We start from the raw sequence: 25,700 nt of genomic DNA on the forward strand, positions 1-25,700 counted from the left end.
CTGGTGGTCTGGTGAATCAGTCCAGCCAAGGCAACAAGGGGCAGAACAATTCTAATTTGGGATCATGCCAAGCTGCACACCCCCTCTGAAGACTGGAGTTGTTTTAACCAAATGTCAGCATCTTGGGGGTTCTGGTTCGATGAGAAGACCAATCCACCTCTTCACAGACTCAGATAACCCCTTAAAGTCTCTTTTCTGCCCCCTTTCCCTTGCAAGCACTTGCCCAAACAAGGGCGGTGGTGACTCATGCTGACGTCACTACAGCCCCACCTCAGTCAGCTCTAGGCACAGCAACTGTCTCTACCCTGTGTCCTCTGTAGCCACCAACCACCCCTGAGGCTCCCTGTTTAATCAGAGCCCCATTATGCTCTCAGCAGCAGCTTCTGGCTTCCTAATAGCAGTTTAGTAGCATTTGTCGACAGAACTCTAGTGAAACAATCTCAGCGCCTCTCCAAAATGGAGTTCACTGCACTGGTGCTCTCTCTCTCTCCCCCCACCCAAGGCATCGTGAGAGTTGTAGTTTCCATGGCTGGATTGCAGTGCTCAAGATTTTGGAACACTCCCAATTAAGTTCAGAGGCTCCTCTACTAAAGGGTGCCTACAAGCATATAGAGTACGATAGTATTTGAGTCCATCATAACTGAGGCTTGAAAGAATCTAAGGAGGTTAGGGGCTTTTTACTGTTAAACTGGTAAGTCAGCTACAGTTTATCAGCTCATAGCAAAAGTGAAGAAATGTTAGAACTAAATTATTTTAGATTTAAGTGATTTTTTTAATTAGTTTCTTTATAGTTGTACAGAGATAGTGGTAGGACAATAGACAAGCTTCTAACCCTCTTTCCCTGGACTCATTTGCCCTTGTGACCAGTGTTTACTAAATCTAAAATTAAAAAGTTGTCATATATTTTAGGTTATTGGTATTGATCAGGACACGCAAGTGAATGAAACAAGGATGGAAGTTAAAGAAGCAGGCTGCAACTTTATAAACTTTAACCAAAGGGGGCTATCAATCTTCTTCAGGCTCCTCAAATTCAAGGCATTTTATTGGATACAGTGCATGGTTAAATGGCCTCATGTCATATAACCAATCCGTCTCAGCTGATCTTCTTCAGCTTAACCCTAAGTCTCAGCCCAGGTCTGAATGATCTTGCCATTCCCAACCATGAGGAGGAATTATGATCCCTCCAAAGGATACCTCAGTCCCTGAACACTTAAGGTGTCTCCTTCCCTATAGGCTAGTAGGTACACCAGCCATATCCTGGGTCTTGTATTGTTTTCCTCTAGAAGTTGGCCCTTCCAGCCTTTTGTCTGCACTGGACAGCACCCACTAGACATTTCCATAGTGTTTTCTAATACTAAATTCCTATTCTTACTCCTATAAACTAAAAATGGGCCTCCATGGTGCTGCAAGGAATGAAAGCTTCTACCCTGTCTGCCCCAGCAGGGGATTTGAAGTACTGAAGGTGGGTGGTGCCCAAGAGAGCCAATCAGCTACCCCATACACACCCTAAGCAAGCCAATGGGAAGCAGAGGGAGGAGGAGAACACTTTCCCCTCCCCCGAAGGCACGTTCCCTGCATGCACTCCGAGGCATGTGGAGTGTGCATGGAGGGGAAATGCTCCAGCATGTGCTCCACAAGTGCTCACCATACCCACTCCACTGCTGGTCCAACTAAACTTCCCTAGGGAGATGGGGAGGATAAAGAGCAGTATTTGTCATTTGTGGAAGGCTCCAGTACTAGTGTATATCCTCCAGTTCAAATCTGGAATAAACCCTTTGTTGTTGCCATGACTTCTCTGCAGTACAATAAAATGTGATATTTTTAAAAACAAAAACAAAATAATAATTTTTTTAAATAAGGAGTTAGAGCTAGTAGAGGCATGCAAATCTGTCTCGCCTCAAGAGAGGAGAGTAGTGAAACATATGCATTTAGCATTTTAAAAACTATTATTTACTTACTCATTTAAATAGCAAAGTACTGTGAAGTGCACAGTGATTTACTGATATGTGAGAATACCCTGTCCCTGTCCTGAAGAGCTTATAATATAAGGGCTTTGTCTTTGTTTGCAATATATTTCATACTTTTTTTCATTTCTAAGGATTTGGAATGGATCCATTTTTTCATTTTTTGAAAATATTCACAATTAAAACACTTTTTTTAAAACAAATATTATTGAAATAGTTTTGGTAAATGATAAATGTCATTAACCATTTCAATAGTGTTTTCATTAACTATTTTAACCATGTTTCTAATAAGTTTTAGAAAAAAATATAGCATGGCATTTTTCACAAAAAAAACAAGAAATGTTTCAAACGAGAGTGATAGTTTTACATGAAAAAATATTTGTAAAAAGCCATTTTCAACTAAAAGCTCTCTTAACTGAAAAAGGTAGTGGTCCAAATTCGGTGAAGAATCCTGGTCACGTGCCACATGAGGCATGTTGCGCATACGCTAAGAAGACTGAAAAAAAATCAACCAGATCTCAGCTCAGCCCTTCTCAGATTGAAGCCTTAAATTAGCAAACATACGAGGAGATGCAGAGGAAGAATGGGATATGAGATCCTATCACAAGACTAATTTGGAGCAGGCATGATTCTTGTCACTTATATGCTGCTGTTTGGTTGGGGTGGTGTTGGGGGGGGGGGTTGGTATCTTGATATTTTCAATTATTTAAAAAATGATAAAATTTTAGAATGCTGCACGATTTGAAGCATTTATTTAGGATACAGGAAATGCTGGGAACTCCAGTTTGGTAACATGCTTCATCATCATCTATGCCCAACCTCTATACTCTGGGTACATCTACACTGCAATCTACATCTACACTGCAGTATATGGAGACATACCTTTCATCCAGTTAGCTGGAATAGCGGTAGCGGTGAAGCTGCTGCGGCAGCACTGGCTGGCCAGTTGAGTGTATACCCTGGGTCCCAGGTGGAGCTGTACAGCCTGTGTTGCTGCCCGGGTGGCCAGGGCCTTGCTGCTGCTGTTGTTCGAGCTAGCCAGATCAAAGCTAGCTCCATATGTCTGTTCATGCTGCAGTCACACCTCCAGTCGCAGTGTTGTAGACATACTCCAGGTAACAGTTCAAGATCATAACATTTAAGAATTTGATAAAACATGAAAGCCATTAAAGTAAATTTAACTGGAGAACAAATGTGATCCCTTCCATATGGTGCAGTCTCTGTCTGCTCATTATCACTGTTTGACATGCTGTTAATTCTCAGGCACAGATCCCTGATGCCGTATCTTTTTGACTAGGTTTTGGTATGAAAATCCTGGAGTGTTTACAACAGCGCAACTCACTCAGCTGAAGCAGGCCTCTTTGGCACGTGTACTCTGTGACAATGGGGACAACATCCAGCAGGTCCAGCCTGATGTCTTCTTAAAGGCAGACTACCCTCAGGGATACATGAGCTGCAGTGAGATACCAAAGATTGATTTGAGATTGTGGCAGGACTGCTGTGAAGGTCAGTAATAAACAGAGTAGCAGATGGAAAAACTGCTACTAATATTAACTCTCAGATAATTTTTATTTGCCAAAACTGTGCTTTTCATTTTTTTGGTTCTCATAGTATTTATAGTGGCAGGCTCTTCAATAAAAAGAAGAAAAGAAAACAATTTTTGAAAGAATGATTTCAGTTTGGATACAGAGATTATTGTACACAGTAAAATTAAACTATTCATGCATAGAAATAACTTTATTTTTTTTCTCCTGAAAAGGCACTGTTGACCACTAATAATACTAATTAATTGCTAAAAATTACTCTGAAGATTAAGGAGAATTTTCGTACTAAGTTTGTGGGAAATTGCTCAAACTGATTCTGATTTACAGGTCATTACGTATTTTGATTTGATGTTTTGACTTGTATCTAATTTTTGTGTCCTGTTAGCAAAAAGTGAATTGTTGCTATGTCTTCAAACCATCCACATAGTTAAATCTCCTTGAGAACAGATGCATTGGCTATATTTGAAGAAAATTGTTTATAATTAAGCAAGGGTATTAATGACTGTCACTAACTGTAATGTGTGTATAATATTGTATGAGCAATTTGTCCATTGGTGGCAGTTTAGAGAGACTAGAAAAGGTTTTCCTGTAGCTCAGGTGATTGAAGCTATAGTCTTTGGAGATAAAAGACCCAGTTCTAGTCTCAGGTTTGTGTGTTATGTCTAGTAATGGTTTGTTACAATGGATTTCATTGCAGGATGACTCCCTACTGTGTTTTTCTGCTAAGCAAGAAGAAAATTAGTCAAGCTGGTTTTTGAGTTACAGGTCATTACTCTGAATATGAGGCTACTAAGTCGACATACTGATTGGTATAGTGAAAGCTCACTTGATAAAGGTAGCAGGGCTTGACAGGGAGCTGTTTAAGGTCTATAACGCTGGATGATGCTTTATAAAGTCTATGCAGGGCAAAAGAAAGGATCCCTGTGAATAGTTCTTAAGCTCCAAAGGTCAGTAAAAAGCAGTGACAATTGGGGACCACCAAAAGCTCATGTGCTCAAAAGTTCTGTAGGGCAATGGGAAAAGAGAGGAACCTGTTGCCTTTGGAGCTCAGGTCGTCCTCATAGCAGTAGTATTTGGAGGGAGTCATGAACTTCACAAAGCAAATAGTATGCTCAGTGCACTGGTAAATGTGGGCCAAATCCTGTCCTGTTCTCTGCTGCCTAGAAGAGGCCTGTTCCAGCAGAACCATGCAGGGGTCTCCGTTCAGTGGCTTTGGGGACATGAAAGAAGCTGGGTTGGAGCTAGTGGTTCTGTCCATGGAGTGGGGGAGGGATTCTCATACCCACGGTGTGGGAGAGGGATTCTTTTCCCTCCATTCCCAGAGATTTCCAGTGTATGGCTTGGGTACTCAAGCTGAGTACAGTGTTCTGAGTTTACAGTAAATGAAGGAACCCAATCCTTAGTGGGAGACTCTCATATGATTTTTTTTTTAAATGGTGTCTTTACTACATTACAAGGCAAAGAAAATGGGGCTAAAGCTGACTTAAGCTGCCAGCTAAGGATCCCATTGCATAAGGACAGATCCAGGTGATATACAAGTGCCCTACCTGGCTCTACACCTGTTGCTTCTAGTCCCTCAGCACAAGGGATGGTCTGGGGTGGGAAGCTATGGACAGAGTTCACTACAATCATGGACCAACGGAATGGCTCCTCTGGGGGCATATATTGTCCAGTTAAGCCACAGGCTGCTCTAATTTACATCAGTGACAAAAAGAGCCCCCATCTAACCCCAGGACCATGGAGTGCAAAAGTCACTGTCACATAGTGGGCAGGCCGTTTAGGGGGAGTTGACTTAGTCTCACCTGCGTCTAGTTATCCATCTCCTTTGGGCTTGCGCTCATGGATCAGGTGACCAGGCATCCCATGATGATACCCCAAGGGTGGGGCTTCCTTTAAGAGGGAGCCTGCTCTCTCAGTGATGAGGAAGATCACGGGTTATGAAAGACCTAATGGAAGGCTCTGTGGAGTGGTCCAGAGACTGGAGAGCAGAGGAAAACTGATACAAGTGTAAAGATGAGAAATCATGGCTTTTTTTAACTGTTTGAGTTGGGAGCAGGTATGCTCCCCAGAGATTTTAACCTTTTTTTTTTTGTTACAATACCAGTCTTGTTTTGTCTGTTTTGCTTGGTGTTATGTATCTCTGAGCTTCTGTCATTTCTTATATTGTAACTTGTGTTTTTAGAGCTTTTTGATGTCCTTAGTACTAGTATATTTGTCCTTGTCCGGCTTTACAATAAGGATTTCAAACAAGTTGTTCTGAAACAGCAGAAAAGCAAGTTTGAGAGATTGCCTTATGGCATAAAGTTAAATATAGCTACTAAATTCAAAAGCAGGACTGAAAACAATTTTATGGCTTAATTATCTCATTATAGTTTTGCTGTGAGCGGTTGAAGTCTGATGTTCTCCACACTGCTTTGAAGGGCTTCTTTTCGTTAATCATGCAACAGCTTTTAATAGAATGAATTTATTAAGGGAATGTTTTGGTTATATAATACACATCTTACTATCTAATAAATGCAATTTTCATTAGTCAGCAATAATTTTCAATTCTGGGGATACTTTAGCTCACAAATCTGAAAAAGAAAATACAGATCTCTGGAATACCTTAAAACCTCAAAGTGAGAACTCGCTGTGAAACTTCCATCTGAAAATCACGAACCCAGATGGTTGTGTAAGTCCCAGAAGAAAATATACATCTGTCATTTCCTCCTGCAACTGTTTGTATTTGAAGAAGGATTTATTTAATCAACCGGCTACATGGCTTAGTGTGTCACTCACATCAATACAGCATGTATACCTTTGTACCAGGAGTGCTCTTTCATTTCTAGGATGCACCGGAGATGATAATTTCACTAAAGAGATGTAGCATCATTGTGGATCTTAATTGCACCAGGCAAAAAGATGATGTGGAAGAGCAGTTTCAATTATTGGAGGTGGCTGAATCAAATAAATATCCCTGGGCCTATGTGATTTGCCTTTTGCTCCAAATGCAGAAATGCTCCTGCACAGCATGCAGCATCATACCCCTGCAAGGAAAACACACACGCGCGTGCATACACCCAACCCTTTTCTCAGTTGAGGTTCCTGTGCTTGGTGAGCACCCAGAGTCGCACAGTGCCTCAACAGAGCTGAGGAATGGGGCCAGGAGCACGTTCTCTTGGGGAGGACTAGTGCAGCTTGAGAATTCTTAGTACATTAGACTGGGATTTGTTCCACCTGGAGGAGTGTTGTGGCTCTGCATTGCCTTGTCTTCAGGCCAATGTGTACTGCACCACAATTTTGCCCTATGGGAAATTGAATACAATTTTATCATAGAGATTCTTACATATGATTAGTTGTTCCCAGAGTATGAAGTTTCTTCCTTACCCAATGTACCTATTCCTTCTCACCATACCTAGGCTTAGCATTTGATGTTATCTAGCAAAGGCTATAGATACTAACAGGGTAACCGGCTAACAGGGTAATGAAAGAATTTGGGACTTTATCTAATTCCCAGTGAAGCCAATGGCAAAATTGTCATCTGGATCCAACCTTTCTCAAAATTTGAAGGTGTTCAGATATTTGATTTCGCCCTTTTTAGAGATTATAGGGGCCAGTAACAATGTGTCTCAGAGTTTAAGGCAGCTAGGCTGTGGAGTTTCACTTCAACTCGGTTTATGATGATTGATTTAAAACATAAATGGCTAAATGCAGTGCATCAACACCGATATTATACATGCATGTTTGTTTTTGTTGACTTTATACATGCATGGGGTTTGATCGTTTACCTGTTTTGTTCATTTGCTGAAGTCTCACCTTTGCTGTTTGTCTTTTTAGTTTTATTTGGGACCATTGTTATCCCACAATGTTATTTCCCTGATAAATCTTTCCAACACCAACATGTTCAGGCAACTTTTTGGCTTTGAGCTCCAGTGTGCATAGCAAGGGAAGCGTGGGTTGACCATAGCAGCTACATATTGGTACTTCTGCCCTCCTACTGTAACATGTGCTCACTCAGCCTGGCTTTCTGTCCCCTTCTAGTGGTTGGCTCACACAGAAGTTTGAGTTTGCTACAGTCATTGGCTAAGAGATGTGAGTCTTTCATCTCAGGAGGTAGTGGCTCTGTGTGGTCCAGCCACCGTGAGAACAATCCGTAGTAAGTGTAGGTTAACTACCATTCTGAAAATAAATAAAAGGTTCTTCTGATCCTAAAGGAACAGCCACATACCTAGGTCAATATACAACTCAGATCTTATCCAATAATCATGCTGTGGCCAATCCTTTAGTATCTAAAATCTAAAGGTTTATTTATAAAAAGAAAGAAAGGTGAGAGTTAAAATTGATTAAAGGAATCAAGTACATCCAAAAACTTTGCATTTATTGTATCAGGCTTGTTGCAGTGATGGAATAAACTGCTGGCTTAAATCAAGTCTCTGGTTGCTTCCAAATTATTGGAAGGTCCTCAGTCCCTGAGTTAGGATGCTCCCATTAGTGTAAATTCATAGTCCAGAGGTTTGAGCAGGAAAGGTGCAAAATGGAGATGTTTCCAGGGTCTTTTATAGCTTCTGCCATGTGGAGGGAAATCCATTATTTCAAACAAAGCCCTCAGCACAGCTAGTGGAAAATTACAGGTATCAAGATGGTGTTTGGAGTCACATGGGCAGATCACATGTCCATGCATGATTTTGCTTAGTCACAGCAGAAAAGTCCATTAACTGTAGATGGGCGTCTTCCATTGTGAGTTAAAAGTTCTTTAATGGGCCATTCACTTGAATAGTTCCTTACAAATGTGCTGGCTAAATACCTTGTGGGTGCTACACAGAAGCAAGCATTTGAAATACAGGTATAGAGCCAATACTCATAACTTCAAATACGAAAATGATACATGTATACAAATAGCAAAATCATATTCAGCAAATCATAACCTTTCCATAGACACCTTACTTGACATACTTTGTACAAGATTTGTTGCAATTATATAACAGTGGTAGCAACAATGATCTCCATGGTCATACTTAATCAGATAATGTCACACAACCATCCAGGGAAATCTTCTTATCAAAGAAAATATCTTCCTATCAAGAAAGGTCAAGATGCCAAAAAAACAAATCCTGAAACATCAGAGCTCTTGATTTTAAAGATGAAGCATATTATCAGCACTTAACAAGTAACAATAACTGATGATATAGAATGAGTTGAAAAAAATGTAAGGATTAATTGAAACCTCATCAGAAAATGAATTATTGTGTATGGCTGAAGGGATTTTTTTTAGATAAATGGTTTCTTCTTCCAGTCAGTCATGTATCAACAAAAACCTATACTTTAATTGTAACTTTCACTCCTTTCAGTACAGGAAGAGGGTTCATAATTCAGTAAGAAAAAAAAAGAGTTCTGTTTCAGAATCACCAAATACATATATTTCCTGTCTTGGCACTTGCTATCCAAATAAAACAAGAATGCTTTGAGAAGTCAGTAGGCTGATTTTTTAGAATGATCTTTGAATGATCAATATTATAAGCAAAAAGAACTGTGGGGGTAAATAATGTTAAAAAATTAGATGTTTAACTACCTAATTACATCTCAAATCTGGTACTTAGAAGTCTAATTAATATAAATTGCACCCACAGTGATTTGTGCTTGCAAACAGATTGAGGCTCCTGTCAGACCAGGACTCAATGGCTAATTTCACACAATTTCATACAATTATTACTATTATTACAGTTTTCAGAGTAACAGCCGTGTTAGTCTGTATTCGCAAAAAGAAAAGGAGTGCTTGTGGCACCTTAGAAACTAACCAATGTCTCTAAGGTGCCACAAGTACTCCTTTTATTATTACAGTAGCATATAAGAGCCCCAAATGGGGGTCAGGACCTAGCCCTATAGTGCTACTGCTGTTGTATTAATTTAGAAGGATTAAATGTGCCAAAGGTGATAATATAACCCAGTCACTGTTGTACATTAACAAGTGTTAAACTTGGTTTGGTTTCTGGGATATGGAGACCACAGCTTGCTATGGCAAAAACACCATTAAAAATCCTTGTTACCTTTTATTAAAGATACAGAAAAGAAAGAAAAATAGTTAAAGCATTTGAAGTATGAAGTGAGGGTTTCATTTTAACAACATTTCTTGTTCCCTTTCCCTTTAACTGGAGTGAGTTTTAGAAGGAAAACTCCTCTTGTTTGACAGTCTTTCACATGGTATCAAAGATGACGATAAACTGTCCTTTTGGATAAAAGAGAAGAAACTAGTTGAGATGGGCTGGAGGGGTAGTTGCAGGTGATGTTTGGGATTCACCTGGAGCTGGCAGGGGTGAGGATGCTATTTAGGTCCCCCTTTCTGGACTGAAGTGGTCAAGACATCTCTCAGGATCAGGGTGATGAAGATCTGAGGTCCCAGGAAATGGTGGGTGTGGCAGCCAGGATGGCGAAGCTCCCTCCAATAGCCTCTGTCTGTTGTTCATATTTCCTACCCAAAGTCTCTTTCTTTAAGGACCCAAAAAGGGAGTGATGGGTGGAAAAGTCCTTCTCTCATTATTTTGTGCACAAGTTAGACCTAATAACTAAAACACCAGTTTTGGTTTATTAATATCTAGTTCCATATCTTCTGTTTTTACCAAGCATGATTTCAGCAGTCCTTGAACCATCTCAACAGATCCTTTTTGTTGGGACGAATTTGTTATTCTGTCTCCCTTTCATACTTTTCCCCATCATCATTTGTTATTCTAAGTTATAGTGACATTTTATGGACTTTCACATACTTTTTTACAGTTGAGCTCACAATTAAAATAAATTTGTAAGCCCAATTGTCACAACAGTGTTGTACAAATGTGTAATAAAAAAACTCCCACCACAAAGAATTTACAGTCTGGATTACAAGATGGCACAACAGCTAGGCAAATCAAGTAAAGGGATATGGGAGGGAGGGAATAAAGTGGAGGATGAGATGAGAAGATGACCAGAATGCTATATCAAAATGAGCATTAATCATGACTTGCCTCTTGCTCAGCCAGCATTGGCTGGTGCTGTCTTGGAGGCATCCTGGCAGAGGTGAGTTTTAAAGACCGGTTTGAAATTGGATAATGTGGCAGATAGACCAATTTTGTTGGCGTTTCTCCCCCCTGCTTATGGGTGATATGCGACCAAGGCCAGAGATGTCTTAGGACAAAGTTGATTGGTGTGTAATAAGGCCTGGAGGCAGAGGTGAAACTAAGCCGGTCCGGTCTGGTATGGTGTACCGGTAAGAAAGTGGCTGCCGGTACATGGCTGACCAAACCAGCAGGGCTGATGATGATGGGGGGGGAGGGAGCAAAAGGGGCAGATTCAAATGGGCCCCAGGCTCCCAGCCCTGCCACCGCTGCTCCAGGGCTCTGACAGTAATTGAAAGGGCCTGGGGCTCCCAGTCGCTGCTGCCACCACCGCGCCTGCGACCGGAGCCTCGGGCCCTTTAAATCGCTGCCAAAGCCCCAGGCAGCGCTGAAGGGCTGGCTGGGGGATTTTGGCCCCAGCTTCACTCCTTCTGCACGAGGGCCTGCCCCTTCCGCCCAAGGCCCACAGCCGTGTACCCCCCCCAACCCCCGCCACCTTCCTCAGGACCCCGGCCACCTTGCATACCAGTAAGTCATTTAAGTTTCATTCACCCCTGGCTGGAGGGTAGATTCTCCACTGTGCCTGAGCAGTGAGAGGGGAACTAACACCCGATCAAGGCTCCCTGATTCTCCATGGTCCCCAAAACGCACAGTGTGGTGCAGCAAAATCTACATAAATCTCATGAAAATAAGTGGAAATAAAAATAACAGAGGAACCTCAAAAGTTAATCTCTTTCTTGTAGGGGTGAGTAGTTTATTAGATGTCTAGGGTCGGACTCGGTGAACACAACTCACTTTGTGTTTCAAGTATTGTGTATGCAAGGATGATACCAGTTTCACTAGATCAGATGATAGCAGGGGAAGGACTTCTCTTGTAGCTGTCATTCATTCAAGGGTAGGCAGCGGGAAAGGGTTAGCAGCACAAGGAAATATGCTGTAGTAAATCCCCTGCTACAGTGCCTATGGTCTGGGGAAAGACTTCAGAATATAGGATCTTCAGAGTTGACATTTCAATGTGGTGATGACTGTTGCAATTCATAGATTCTTACACTGATATTATAAGCCAAATTTTCAATGAGATTTCTAAAATTGCACCTGCACGTTTTGTGGTCATACATGGTTTTTTTCCCCCATTGGGGCATTGGTCTGCATTTTAAAAAAAAGTGTGCAATAGCTATACTAGCAAAATAGCAGTCACAATTTTAGAGGTCCATTTGAAAATTGTAGCCTTTGTCTGCCAGCTCCTCAATGTTAAGGATTGGTTTAAATCAGCCAATCCAAACAGAGCTGATCCAGATAATCTTGGACTTCTTACAGACCATTTGCTCATTACGGCCTGTAATTTGCATGCGAGAAAAAGATCCTAAGTTACCCACCAATCAGTAGCTTCAAACACACACGCACATATGCCATTTCTACTATACACACAGTATTTCATTATTAGCCAGGAAAAATCATAACAATCAATGAGATAATTAAATGTACAAACTGAGCAATCTGAATAATCAAATTGTTTTTAGCCTCCGTAATGTTGCCACCTGAAAAATGTAGGCGATTAGCACCTTTCTATTGAACTAATTTGGAACTGGAATTAATTTGCAAACTGGACACCATCAAATTAGACCTGAATAAAGACTGGGAGTGAATGGGTCATTACAAAAACTAATTTCCCCCCACTGTTACTCACACCTTCTTGTCAACTCTTTGAAATGGCCACCCTCATTACCACTACAAAAGTGAATTTTCCTCCCTTGGTATTCTACTGTTAATTGAATTGTCTCATTAGCACTGTACCCCGCACTTGGTAAGGCAACTCCCATCTTTTCATGTACTGTGTATATATACCTGCTACTGTGTTTTCCACCCCATGCATCTGATGAAGTGGGTTTTGGCCCACGAAAGCTTATGCCCAAATAAATTTGTTAGTCTCTAAGACACAACAAGGACTCCTCGTTGTTTTTACTGATTCAGACTGACATGGCACCCACTCTGAAACCTGTTTCTATGGAATGTTCTTTTCTGTGGTGTGGTTTTAAGGCAGGTCTACACTGAAAACTGACATCAGCATACACCCTCTCTCGGGGGTGTGAAACATCCACATGCCTTAGAGATGTACTATGCCAACTGGTGTAAACAGCGCTATGTCGATGGAAGAATTCAGGATACAATAATTCTTCCGTCGACCTACCTACCACCCCTTGGGGAGGTAGATTAACTCCAGCCATGGGAGAATTCCTCCCATCACTGTAGTGAGTGTCTACGTTGAAGTGCTCGCTACAGCAGCACAGCTGCAGCTGTGCCTCGGTAGTGGTTTAAGTGTAGACATAGCCTTTGATAATGTTGTAGCATACATGCACGAGTAGAAGACCACTGTATATACTGCACATTAATTAAATCAAGGCTGGGTGTTTTTCCAAAAATATGCGGTAGGAATTATTTTGGGGATGTTCTATGGCCCATGCTATACAGGAGGCCAGACTAGATGATCACAGTGGTCCCTTCTGGTCTTGCAGTCTCTGATCTGTGTCAGCTATCTTATTAATAAATATGGATTGTAAGATTTTGATTTTAAAATACTAGCGTCGATATTAGAGACAATAATGTTTAAATTAGGGCACCAAAGCCAAACTTTCTTTATAAAAGGTAGAAGCTCTTAAATAACATAAGAAAAATCCAGTATGTTGTACTTCATTCTAAAAGTGCTAAAAAGGAGGGCTACATTCTAACTGTAGATGCAGAAAAGGCTTTCATCTTGCTAAACACACCAAGAAAGCATTCAGCTTCCCCCCCAAAAAATTACTATGAACAGTTTGCGTGTGTGGGTGTGTATAACATGCACCATGTTAACATTGTGATTAAATAATTTTGAAAAAGTGAGAGAAATGTGAATAATACAATATTACGCTATATGTTGCTTAACATTGTTAATTCTGTATTAAGAGACATATCTTTACAAGTCAAGACAAGGTAATTGTAATGTCTTACTATAAAAAAATCAATTAATAGAAGTCCCCCCCACAAAATGCTGTATGTTGCATATAGCAATATCATATCTTGATATGAGTAGTCTTTAAGAATGAATTTTGGAATAGTTTCGCCCATCTTTTTTTTCCACTGCTGAAGATTAAAAGTACAATAAAAGTAGAAAAGCAGGTACATAAAATACAAATATGTTTGGCCCTTATTCAGCAAAGTGCTTAAGCTTATGTTTAATTTTAGGCACAGGTTTTAAACCCATTGATGTCAATGGAATTTAAGCACATGCTTTTAAGTTAAGCATGTGCTTAAGTGTTTTGCTGGATTGAAGATTATATAAGTCACATAAAACCAACTTGATACTACAACTTTTGTGCATTTTTTCTGTGAAAATCTTATTTCAGAAATAATACTAGTATGAATTATTGTGTTCACAGACTGTAGGACAAGGGGACAGTTTGGGGATCTGTCACACCACTTTAGGAGCAAACAATCTGCTGAATACAGTTATCCCAAAGAGAAGCACAAAAGGGGTGAGGAGATCAGTACAAGAAGCAGGTATGTGTATATGAACTAGCCACCTTTGGGATGAGCATGAAAAGTGTGTATATGAAAGATTTTAGTTATACTTAGTCTTCAAAACCTCTTTGCTTATTAATCTTTTATATGTAGAAAAAGTGTGTGAGAAAAAGAGATCTTTTGAATGTTTTAGTTTTCATTATATCTGAATAAATTGTCTGTCATTTTCAACTTGAGATGAATGACAATGGACCTTAGATCCTGCTATTCCAATCTAAGCTTTTGATTATTGCTATCATTTCTAAGCCATTTTTACATTTAAAAATAGTCTAATTACTTTAGGTGACTCACAAAATTGATTTGAACATAGCAAAGTTTAGTTGATTTTAACTTGATTAAGTGTTAAAATTCCCTTTCATTCAGTTCACGGCAAACAGTAAAATGTGGTGTTTATAAGTATTGTTAGAAGCTAAGAAGTGACCTGGCTATTAAATGTTACACCATCTTTAAAGTGCTTTGAAAGCTACTGATGAAGAGCATTGTATAGGAGCTACCTATGTTGTTGTTGTTGTTGTTTATTATTATTATTATTATTATTATTATTATTAGTGTCCATTAAGAGAGAACTTTTTTGTACTAGATAAAACTAGAAAGAAACATGCTTAAACCAGATGAATTACACTCAAGAGTTCAAAATAGTCATTCCTGCTAATGAAAACCAATATTAAAAGAAAATATTTAGAAATTTGCTAAATCAAAGTCAAATCATATGGGAATCAGATAGTGAAATCTGTTACCAAAAATGTTACTTTGAAAGATTGTAGGGGTTTGCTGATTCAAAGCATGATGTTGAGCTTTTACCAATGAAAATGGCTATGAGTTTTCATTCATAGGCATGGGTGTTTTACTAGCTATTTTGTACTACACTGTCATTTAAGGGCTACTGAACATTGTCACTATGAAATTTCAAACCTCAAGCGACTCATTCTGATTACTATAATACCCAATGGGAGATGCCAAGGAAAGGGGTGTTTTTTATATATCATGATTTTTTGTGGTTTGGGAAAATATATTTTCCTTGTTTTTGTCTGTAGCTGATATAACACACTACCTTTTGTGGGTTAATTCCGTATTGGTTTAAAGGAATTATGATTACTTACACTGAGATTGCCTTGTAGTGTTTGAAATGCTATTTTTTTCTTCTTTAGTCCATACTTTTGTTTTTCAACCGGTGGAGTTTAGTGATCAGGACAATAATTTATGCCTGACTGAATATAGAGATTGAGGCTGATGGTGAAAGAAATAATGTTTGGGTTTGCATTTATGTAGGTAATGTTCATTTGTTGAGTTTAGTGTTTTGTAATTATTTGATTTAAAATAAAGAAATAATACTGATTTTAAAATAGAAACTTTGGGAATAAGTTCAACATAAGCATAATGTAAATATTCAGAACACTGGGACTATCACTTTGGAAAAAGTGTCAGTGGCTTTTTTATGACCATAAATTATCAGAATCTCGGTTTTACATCTCTTCTAGAAGACAGCACCTCCAGTAGTTGAGTGTGCTTTCATCCTTTACTGCTTCCACTCACAATTCTCTCTGTAAAGATCTTCATCCTGAATTTCCTTCCTTGGATCATCTTAATTCCCTCTTGTTGTTTGTATTTCACACTAATTCAAATAATGTGACTGTCACCAGGTTCCAGTCCAAGGCCTGGCACCCTGCCTCAGTTTTCCTCCGAGATGTCAAAAATAACTTATTTACACCCAGAGTCCAGAAAATAATAATCCTCCTCTCTTGGGTTCTAATTTATTAAACACTGCCTGGCTCCACCAAAAAACGCTTTTGTCCCTTACCCCTTGATTTCAGGGGTTTCATGGCCCTCCTGCTTGAGGCTGTGAGCTTCAAATCCTGGCTTCCCCAGGCAGCAAACTCTCCCTTAAATCCAGGATTTCACAGCCCTTCTTCTAGGGACTGTACTTTGGATTTTTTTGTCTCTCTCTCCCTCTCTATTCTCAGTAGCATCTTCTAGGAGCTAGTTACTAGCAGCTTCCCCTTTATAAGGCCCAGGTGCCTTCTCTGAATCCCAGTTGAGTAGCAGGTAATCAGCCACAGGTGCACTGGGCACTGCTCCCTTTTAAAGGGGTCAGTCACCCTGTGACAGTGATATATAACATCTATCATTGCTGTCCTCAGAAGTCCCTGAGATCCCCTATCAATTCCTTCCTTTTTCAGAAAATACAGGCCACCAGCCAAATTGTATTCTCATTGCGGTTGCACAGCTATAACTGGTAGCAGAATTTAATCCATAGGCTTGCTAAACTGTTGTTTAAAAATAATTCAGTGAAACACCCAATATTTTCAATTCATTCTAGTTTGCCTTCTTTTACATGTTCTCCATTTCTAGACTTTTCTTTCATGAACAGCCTACAAGTTTTCTGAATATAGGCTCACCAGTCTGTCATACATTGGTAATTTCCTCCAATATAGCCAAATTCATTAATTGTTTTTGTTTATACATCCTGGTATATTAGTTTATTCTTTCTCTCCTAAGCATGGACTTTTACCCACGTATTCTTACTACACGAATATTTTGCAATGTTTGTGATTCTTGAGGGTGGTTAGTTTCATGTTTCTTTCAATAGCCTCATTACAATATCAACAGTTTTTCTACATTGAATTGCTTAGGCAACTGTCAGTAACGCTCCATTCTCCTAAACTTGCCAAGTAATTTTGAATGCTATTGGCGTTTTGTTAGAGTTCACTGTCCCCACTTTCCTGTTTGTCATTTTCAGTAAGTTTCACAGGGTTTTTTTTTTTCAGTATGATGAATTTCAGGTCACTCCCATATGTTATAAAGTTAACAGAACCAGTCTTACTACTGAATCCTGCTATTTATCTCCTTTCATATAGTGTTTTCCTGTCACACAGATCCTCTGTTTTAGATACCCGTTATCGATTCACATAGCTCACGTTTGGTATAAAAATATTCCATACCTTTCTAAGACAGCTGTTGACTTTTGTCAAGTGCTTTGCGAGAATAGTTGCCTTATGTGTAACTGGAACTATAATGTAGTCGTCTGTGAATATACAGGGCTAGACCCTCAGCTGGTATAAATCATGCTGCCTCCACTTAAGTCAGCTGTTTCAAAGGAGCTACATTGATTTATATCAACTGAGGATCCTGCCTGTTTGTAATGCTTTTAGGGACCTATATTTATACCAGATTATATGTTGGGATATAGTATTGGATGACTCAAAATGAATCAGAAGATGGACAGTTTTTGCTCATACAGATAAAACAAAGGAAGGATGGCACTTCATTTTACTGTATGAAAAAAACACGCTTTGAGCAACTTAACTTATATTGACTTAAAGTGAGGTCTACACCACGCTATGTTGGTGGGAGACGCTCTCCCTTTGACAAAATTTCCGCCTCTCATTGAGGTGGAGTAATTAAGTCAACGGGATAGCGCTCTCCCATCAATGTAATGTGTCTTCACCAGGTGTGCTAAATTGTGCCACTACATCAATGGAAGCGGTGGCGATTTAGCACGGTAGTGAAGAGAAGCCCTAACTTAAACCGTTTTTGTTGTTGTTCTCATTGTGTTCAGTAGGATTGGCTTACTTTAAACTTGTCTTGCTTGAGAGGTGTGATTTTTTTTGACAGCTGTGCTTATTACTTTCTTAACGTAGTTCTTGTCATGAATACATAATACAGATAGCACCTTTCCCACCTATGCATTGCATAATGTCTGACATTTCATTTGTCAAGGGGTTGTTGGTGTGGAGGGGAGCTGTTCAGAAAAAAAAATACTTCTGAGGTCTGACTAATGTAGCAATGCATCTGTAATGTAACATGACATTCATTTTATATTTCAAAAAAGTTTTCAACTCATGAAATAAAATATCAAAAGCACAATGTCATTTCAGATTATTTTTTCCAAAGTTCTGTTAATTTTCAGCATAGTCCTATAATTCCAATGTGAAACCATTTCTTTGGATTGTTGTTTTCCATTTTCTGGTGGCAAATTTAACTTGTATTTCAGACACCCGGGGGATTTGCACAAGCATAGAAATGCAGCCAGTGCAATGCATCTAACTGACATAGTATCCAGTGGATTTGCTCAAGATTTCAGCCATTTTGCTGCTGAAGTTGATGAGACCATTGAAGCTCTAAAACAGCAGGTTTGTCTTGTCATTATCTCTTCAACATTAAACTTGGCAGGGTACCTAAAGTGAATGTGCCTTTAGCTAGTTTAATTAGACTTAGCTGGATCTTTCATTGTATGAGAAATCATAATTATGACAAAGTACAAAATATTTTGTTAAAAGAAATTGGGAGCTCCAAATTGGATAACTATGTTCAAGTTTTTATGAGATACTGTTTTGGGCAGATTTCAGAGTAGCAGCTGTGTTAGTCTGTATTCGCAAAAAGAAAAGGAGTACTTGTGGCACCTTAGAGACTAACCAATTTATTTGAGAATAAGCTTCCGTGAGCTACAGCTCACTTCATAGGATGCATTCAGTGGAAAATACAGTGGGGAGATTTATATACACAGAGAACATGAAACAATGGGTGTTACCATACACACTGTAACCAGAGTGATCACTTAAGATGAGCTAATACCAGCAGGAGAGCGGGGGAGGCAGGGAAGGGGAAGAAAACCTTTTGTGGTGATTATCAAGGTGGGCCATTTCCAGCAGTTGACAAGAACGTCTGAGGAACGGCGGGGGGAGGGGGGGAATAAACATGGGGAATCGTTTTACTTTGTGTAATGACCCATCCACTCCCAATCTCTATTCAAGCCTAAGTTAATTGTATCCAGTTTGCAAATTAATTCCAATTCAGCAATCTCTCGTTGGAGTCTGTTTTTGAAGTCTTTTTGTTGTAATATTATGACTTTTAGGTCTGTAATTGAGTGACCAGAGAGATTGAAGTGTTCTCCGACTGGTTTTTGAATGTTATAATTCTTGACATCTGATTTGTGTCCGTTTATTCTTTTACGTAGAGGCTGTCCAGTTTGACCAATGTACATGGCAGAGGGGCATTGCTGGCACATGATGGCATATATCACATTGGCAGATGTGCAGGTGAACGAGCCTCTGATAGTGTGGCTGATGTGATTAGGCCCTATGATTGTGTCCCCTGAATAGATATGTGGACACAGTTGGCAACGGGCTTTGTTGCAAGGATAGGTCCCTGGGTTAGTGGTACTGTTGTGAGGTATGTGGTTGCTGGTGAGTATTTGCTTCAGGTTGGGGGGCTGTCTGTAAGCAAGGACTGGCCTGTCTCCCAAGATCTGTGAAAGTGTTGGGTCGTCCTTCAGGATAGGTTGTAGGTCCTTGATGATGCGTTGGAGAGGTTTTAGTTGGGGGCTGAAGGTGATGGCTAGTGGCTTTCTGTTTTATTTTCTTTGTTGGGCCTGTCCTGTAGTAGGTGACTTCTGGGTATTCTTCTGGCTCTGTCAATCTGTTTCTTCATTTCAGCAGGTGGGTATTGTAGTTGTAAGAATGCTTGGTAGAGATCTTGTAAGTGTTTGTCTCTGTCTGAGGGGTTGGAGCAAATATGGTTGTATCGTAGAGCTTGGCTGTAGACAATGGATCGGGTGGTGTGATCTGGGTGAAAGCTGGAGTCGTGTAGGTAGGAATAGCGGTCAGTAGGTTTCCAATATAGGGTGGTGTTTATGTGATCATCGCTTATTCGCACCGTAGTGTCCTGGAAGTGGATCTCTTGTGTGGACTGTTCCAGGCTGAGGTTGATGGTGGGATGGAAATTGTTGAAATCATGGTGGAATTCCTCAAGGGCTTCTTTTCCATGGGTCCAGATGATGAAGATGTCATCAATATAGCGCAAGTAGAGTTGGGACATTAGGGGACGAGAGCTGAGGAAGCATTCTAAGTCAGCCATAAAAATGTTTGCATACTGTGGGGCCATGCGGGTACCCATAGCAGTGCCGCTGGTTTGAAGGTATACATTGTCCCCAGATGTGAAATAGTTATGGGTGAGGACAAAGTCACAAAGTTCAGTCACCAGGTTTGCCGTGACATTATCGGGGATACTGTTGCTGATGGCTTGTAGTCCATCTTTGTGTGGAATGTTGGTGTAGAGGGCTTCTACATCCATAGTAATCATGAATACATGTACCTGAAATTGTGTAATAATATACAATCTGCATTTCAAGGCAGCTTCATTTGAAAAGCTTTCATTTTTGGCCCATTGAAGATGGCTTTACATGTATACTGTTCTGACTGTAGGTGATAAATATTTGTGTTTTCTAATCCTCAGAAGCATTATCTATTTGAATTTTAAGGGCTTTCTAAATTATATTTGTCTTCTATTTTAATTCATTTTCATGATGATGTAGCTCACTTGGAGCATTAGGGGACTTGATAGGTACTATTTAAAAAAAAACTTTTACGATTATTAATGCTATTATTTTTGACTTACAGTCTAATAATATTGGGAAATTCTTTTTTGCCCAACTAGTATGTGTCAGTGGTACATTTTCATATGAGTGGTGGAAGAAAGTGAAATTTCCCAAGTTTCTACCAGCCATGAAAGCAGTGACTGGCAGTATGACCTGCAAGACAGAAAACCAGGGGTGAAATCCTAGCTGCAGTCAAATCAATGGCATAACGCTCATTGAGTTCACCCATTGGGGCCAAGATTCCACACCAAATGTGGATTGGGGAAGCACATGGCTAGTGGATATACCAGCCAACCTTTGTCCTGTGTTGGGGTCACAGGAGATCCTCCAGTCATAGGAGAGGTATGTTCTGTATCACACAAAGAACCACTGCATAAAGAAAATGAACTTGAATTCTCTGCAGGTGAGAGTATTTGAACCTAAATGAAGAACACATACTTACATCAGTGATTTCTAGTGTGCAATTTCAGCTGTGCAACTTCTCAGCCGACTAGTGGTGAAACACATATGTAATGACATGTTGTATGTTCTGTACCTGCATATTAGTAAAGAGAAATATGTTTAGGATAAGTGAATGCACACTTTCAATTTATCTGCTTATAAGCAACTGACCGTTCACAGGCCCGTATTAACATAATACAGTTTATTATGGAAGGTATATAGTAGGGATATTGATTATACACCCAAGAGTGTGCCATATGTAATCTCATCTTCATTTATTTCTTGTTAATTGAAATACCAAACTCATTCAAAATTGACCTACAGAGAATTGATAACCAGAATCCACCTTTTGCTGAAAGGGAGGGGGAGGAGAATTACAATGGAACTATGTGTTGTGAGAATGTTTGGCGGAAATATGACACAGCACACCAAGAAATTTCCATTCTTCCATAGATGCCAGCTTTCTCCTACCAAGTTATGTAATGAAATACACCCCAATTTTGTCAAATGAAACACATTTGCTGTTTCCCTGCATAGTTTTCAGTCAGCCTCCAAATCTGGCTGTCATTGCACACATAATTTGTGAAATCTTCTTTACAGTTACTTTCAAAAAGAGGCAAAAAGGATATAGAATGGGCTTAACCTGCAAGAAGGGAGATTTAAGTTTGATATTAGGAAAAACTTTCTAACTGTAAGGGTAGTTAAGCTCTAGAATAGGATTCCAAGGAGTTCCCATCACTGGAAGCGTTTAAAAACAAGTTGGACAAATACCAATCAGTGAGGTTTACTTTGTCCTGCCACAGTGCAGGGGGCTGGACTTGATGACTTCTCAAGGTCCCTTCCAGCCCTACATTTCTATGATTCTATGATAGCACAGTATCAGTGTTTGGTAGTCGGTCTACAGGTGAACAAGCAATATTTCACTCCAAAAATCTATATTTTAACCATTGAGGGTCTGATCCAATGCCCACTGAAGTCAGTGGAAGTCTTTTAATTGATTTCAATGGGCTTTCGATTAGGACATTTTTTGATGGGTACATAGGGTATATTTCTATCAGCTTTTTCTTTTCTCCATCAACTTCATGGTGGAGAATCATGTCTGCTTTTCAAATAATGGCAGCATGTTTTACTATTCCTTCTCTTTTTACAAAAGTCACTGTCAATATCTAATATAATCTCTCTGCATCTATATATACATGACACTTAAGCTCTATATTTAGTTTAAAAAACAACAGTGAAGCTACCAGTGGTTATCCAGTACCTATGTTTAGAATGATGTGATAGAATATGATTCTGATAAAAAGACTGTGACAAGGTTGGGCCAGATGGCTACAGAAGAGTAATAGAAGGCAGATGTATTAGCCCCAGGTTAAGTAGGTCCCTTTTCCCTGGGTAAGGTAACAAGGAAGGTTCCAGAACAATCAGGAACCTTCTGGAGACAATTAAGACAGACAGGCTGATTAGAACACCTGCAGCCAATCAAGAAGCTGCTAGAATCAATTAAGGAAGGCTAATCAGGGCACCTGGGTTTAAAAAAAGGAGCTCACTTCAGTTTGTGGTGCACGTGTAAAGAGCTGTGAGCAAGAGGCGCGAGGAGCTGAGAGTGAGAACGTGGACTGTTGGAGGACTGAGGTGTACAAGCATTATCACACACCAGGAGGAAGGTCCTGTGGTGAGGATAAAGAAGGTGTTGGGAGCAGGCCATGGGGAAGTAGCCCAAGGAGTTGTAGCTGTCGCACAGCTGTTCCAGGAGGCACTCTAGACAGCTGCATTCCACAGGGCCCTGGGCTGGAACCTGGAGTAGAGGGCGGGCCTGGGTTCCCCCCAAACCTCCCAACTCCTGGTCAGATACAGGAGGAGTTGACCTGGACTGTGGGTTCACAAAAACGGCCAAATTGAGGGCTACTGTGAAGCTCCAAGGCGAGCAAATCTGCCAATAAGCGCAAGACCCACCAAAGTAGAGGAGGAACTTTGTCACAAGATATAAAGAAACATTCAGAAATTTTGAAAAGGAGCAGTTTTGAAGACTTGTGATTCTTTATACTGCTTACTCCAACATGATCAGAACTAATCCTAGCATAGTGATAAATATCCGAACATAAGGGCTTTCTTTTTTATCTTGTTCTTATGATACAAGGAGGAATTGAAATCAGCTTTCACTTTGGAGAAGATTCTGCCTCTCCAATGTAACCTCACACAGTAACAGAGATGCTACAGAAGGACACTAACAAAGTTTCTAAGGCACAACCATTCCATGGTGTAGGGCAACTTGCTCCCACAAACATATAGGGCTAACGTGTAGCATTTTTGCCATTGTGCTTCAAGGAAATATAGGCTCTTCCAGCTTGTACATGAGGGTTGTGCAAAGTACTCCATCCATTTCGTCCAGTGGGGAGCTCTATGGGCAAGGCAAAAAAACATGCCTCCTCCTACATTGTCCGATTCTGCTTCTTGAGTGGAGGAGTATGGAGGATCAGGAACAAGCACTTCCACGTTCCACAAAGCATAAGGAATGAAGAGAGTAATACAGACACAGGTGATTGCACACCCACAGAAGAGAAAAAGGCTTCTTGAATAACCTTCTCTCTTATGTACACGCCCAAGGGCCTCTCACAATCTGGCCTGTGGTACCCAATCATTCCACCAAAGCCAATAGCAAAAAACTCCCATTGAAATCAGTTATAGCAGAATGGGGCCCATAACTCCTACTGAAATCAGTGGCAAGGATTGTGTCTAAAGAGAGTCACCAAAAATCAGTCATTTATAGCTTAATTGCAATCCCATTTCTTAAGATTAATTCTTTGGCTTTTTGCTATTCTTGAATTGTTCACAGATAGATTGTGATTCCCTAGAAATTGTCTGTAATTATTTGACAAATAGTATTTATTAACATATTTGAGCATATGGATTTTTCACAAACTGTTTGGTAGTAAATCCTCTTGGGCTGTTGATTAATCACCATTAATTCACACAATTAACTCAAAAAATATGAATCACGATTAAAAAAATTAATTACGATTAATCACAGTTTTAATTGCACTGTTAAACAATAGAATACCAATTGAAATTTATTTAATATTTTGGATGTTTTTCTACATTTTCATATATATTGTATTCTGTGTTGTAACTGAAATCAGGGTGTACATTATTTTTATTACAAATATTTGCACTGTAAAAATGATAAACAAAAGAAATAGTATTTTTCAATTCACCGCATACAAGTACTGTTGTGCAATCTTTGTCGTGAAAGTGCAACTTACAAATGTAAATCTTTTTGCTACATAACTGTGCTCAAAAACAAAATGATGTAAAACCTTCAGAGCGTACAAATCCACTCAGTCCTACTTCTTGTTCAGCCAATCGCTAAGATGAACAAGTTTGTTTGGATGATACTGCCTGTCTATTTGTATATTATTATGAGCTATAATTTAAAGTAGTAGATTCCTGAAGTATATGGAGAGCCAAAACAGATTAGAATGGGAAAAAGGAATAATTAATTCTCGTACAGGTTCATACAGGTAACTAATTGGCCTCCATCTTGGAAAAACAGCCTCACGTCCTTCCCCCCCCACCACCACCACTCTACACACTGGAGCATGCTCAGTACAGTCTTAGGGCTTCCAACAGCAAATAACTCTAAACACATTGGCTACTAGTTGGCAATAAGCATAACAAAAATACCTACAGCATTACTCTCCACCCCTTTAAAAATATTACTAATAATAAACTCAAAACATTAACATTGTAGCTACAAAACAAAACATCCTAACTAAGAGGTTGGGGTAGCCTACCCTAATCGTCCGGCAATTACAAGGGCTTATTCTGCTCTGTGGAATAATTGCCTTACTGCTACAAGTCCACACTGTCTCTAGATTTAGGAGATCTTCTGGAATGGTACAGTGGAAATAACTTTGGCCCTTGATTAATAGCAGGTGCAGAAGGGCTTTCTGATAATGCATCTGTGTCTGGAGGCTTAACTTCCAAGTCCACTGTAGTGGTTGGTACAGGATCCTCACCAATCTCACTATATCTGGTTGTAGCAGTTGAGTAGTCTGAGTCCTTAACACCTGATACCTCAACATCCAAATGAGAATTCTCCACAGATAACCTGTGCTACAATACAATTTGATAACCAGTGAGGGACACTGTGAAAATTAAGAGCACATACTGCGTTACCTACACCTAATGTTCTTCGTGATGCTTATACATCATAATATAACTTGTGTGCTGCCTGCTTGTCCGATGCAGCCGATGAAGTGAGCTGTAGCTCACGAAAGCTTATGCTCAAATAAATTGGTCAGTCTCTAAGGTACCACAAGTCCTCCTTTTCTTTTTGTGAATACAGAGTAACATGGCTGCTACTCTGAAACCTATAACCTTATAGTTCCCTTCAAAGCTCTGTCATATGCATGTCAGTATTTAATGGTTACCATGCTTAAAATGTGATGGAGAAAATCATCTCTCAGGAGCTGTGATTTATTTGGCTTCTGTCTCAAACTAATGACACCTTGTTTAATTGATGTAAAGACTGTATTGTATATATGCTGGATCATACCTGCTTTCTTTGTGGTAAAACCCACCTCATGGCTTCGCCCATCCCAGCCTCAGACCCGGCCGAGAGCCCTCAGCTGAATTGAAGATCTACACATTGTGTATGTTGATGGGGACAGGTGCTTAGATAGATCCACCATTTGGGGAATGCACTTAATAGTCTGAGGCTCTGTTAGCTCAAGTGGAGCATTACTTCACTGCAGAACTT

General features: G+C 39.8%; 1 protein-coding gene across 3 annotated transcripts in view; it reads left to right on the forward strand.

Annotated features, from left to right (window-relative positions):
• PXDNL (peroxidasin like) overlaps window positions 1–25,700 on the forward strand; it is a 282,898-nt gene that overhangs the window by 246,271 nt on the left and 10,927 nt on the right. For 2 of the 3 annotated variants that reach the window (XM_048840634.2, XM_075125229.1), the window contains exons 19-21: window positions 3,262–3,470; window positions 13,986–14,106; window positions 18,119–18,257. In XM_048840634.2, coding sequence (XP_048696591.2) covers window positions 3,262–3,470; window positions 13,986–14,106; window positions 18,119–18,257 — 469 coding nt within the window. The remainder of the gene's footprint in view (window positions 1–3,261; window positions 3,471–13,985; window positions 14,107–18,118; window positions 18,258–25,700) is intronic. The other variant, XM_075125228.1, reaches the window with a different exon arrangement.

This window comes from Caretta caretta, chromosome 2, assembly GCF_965140235.1.
Source record: "Caretta caretta isolate rCarCar2 chromosome 2, rCarCar1.hap1, whole genome shotgun sequence".
Classification (NCBI taxonomy): domain Eukaryota; kingdom Metazoa; phylum Chordata; order Testudines; family Cheloniidae; genus Caretta; species Caretta caretta.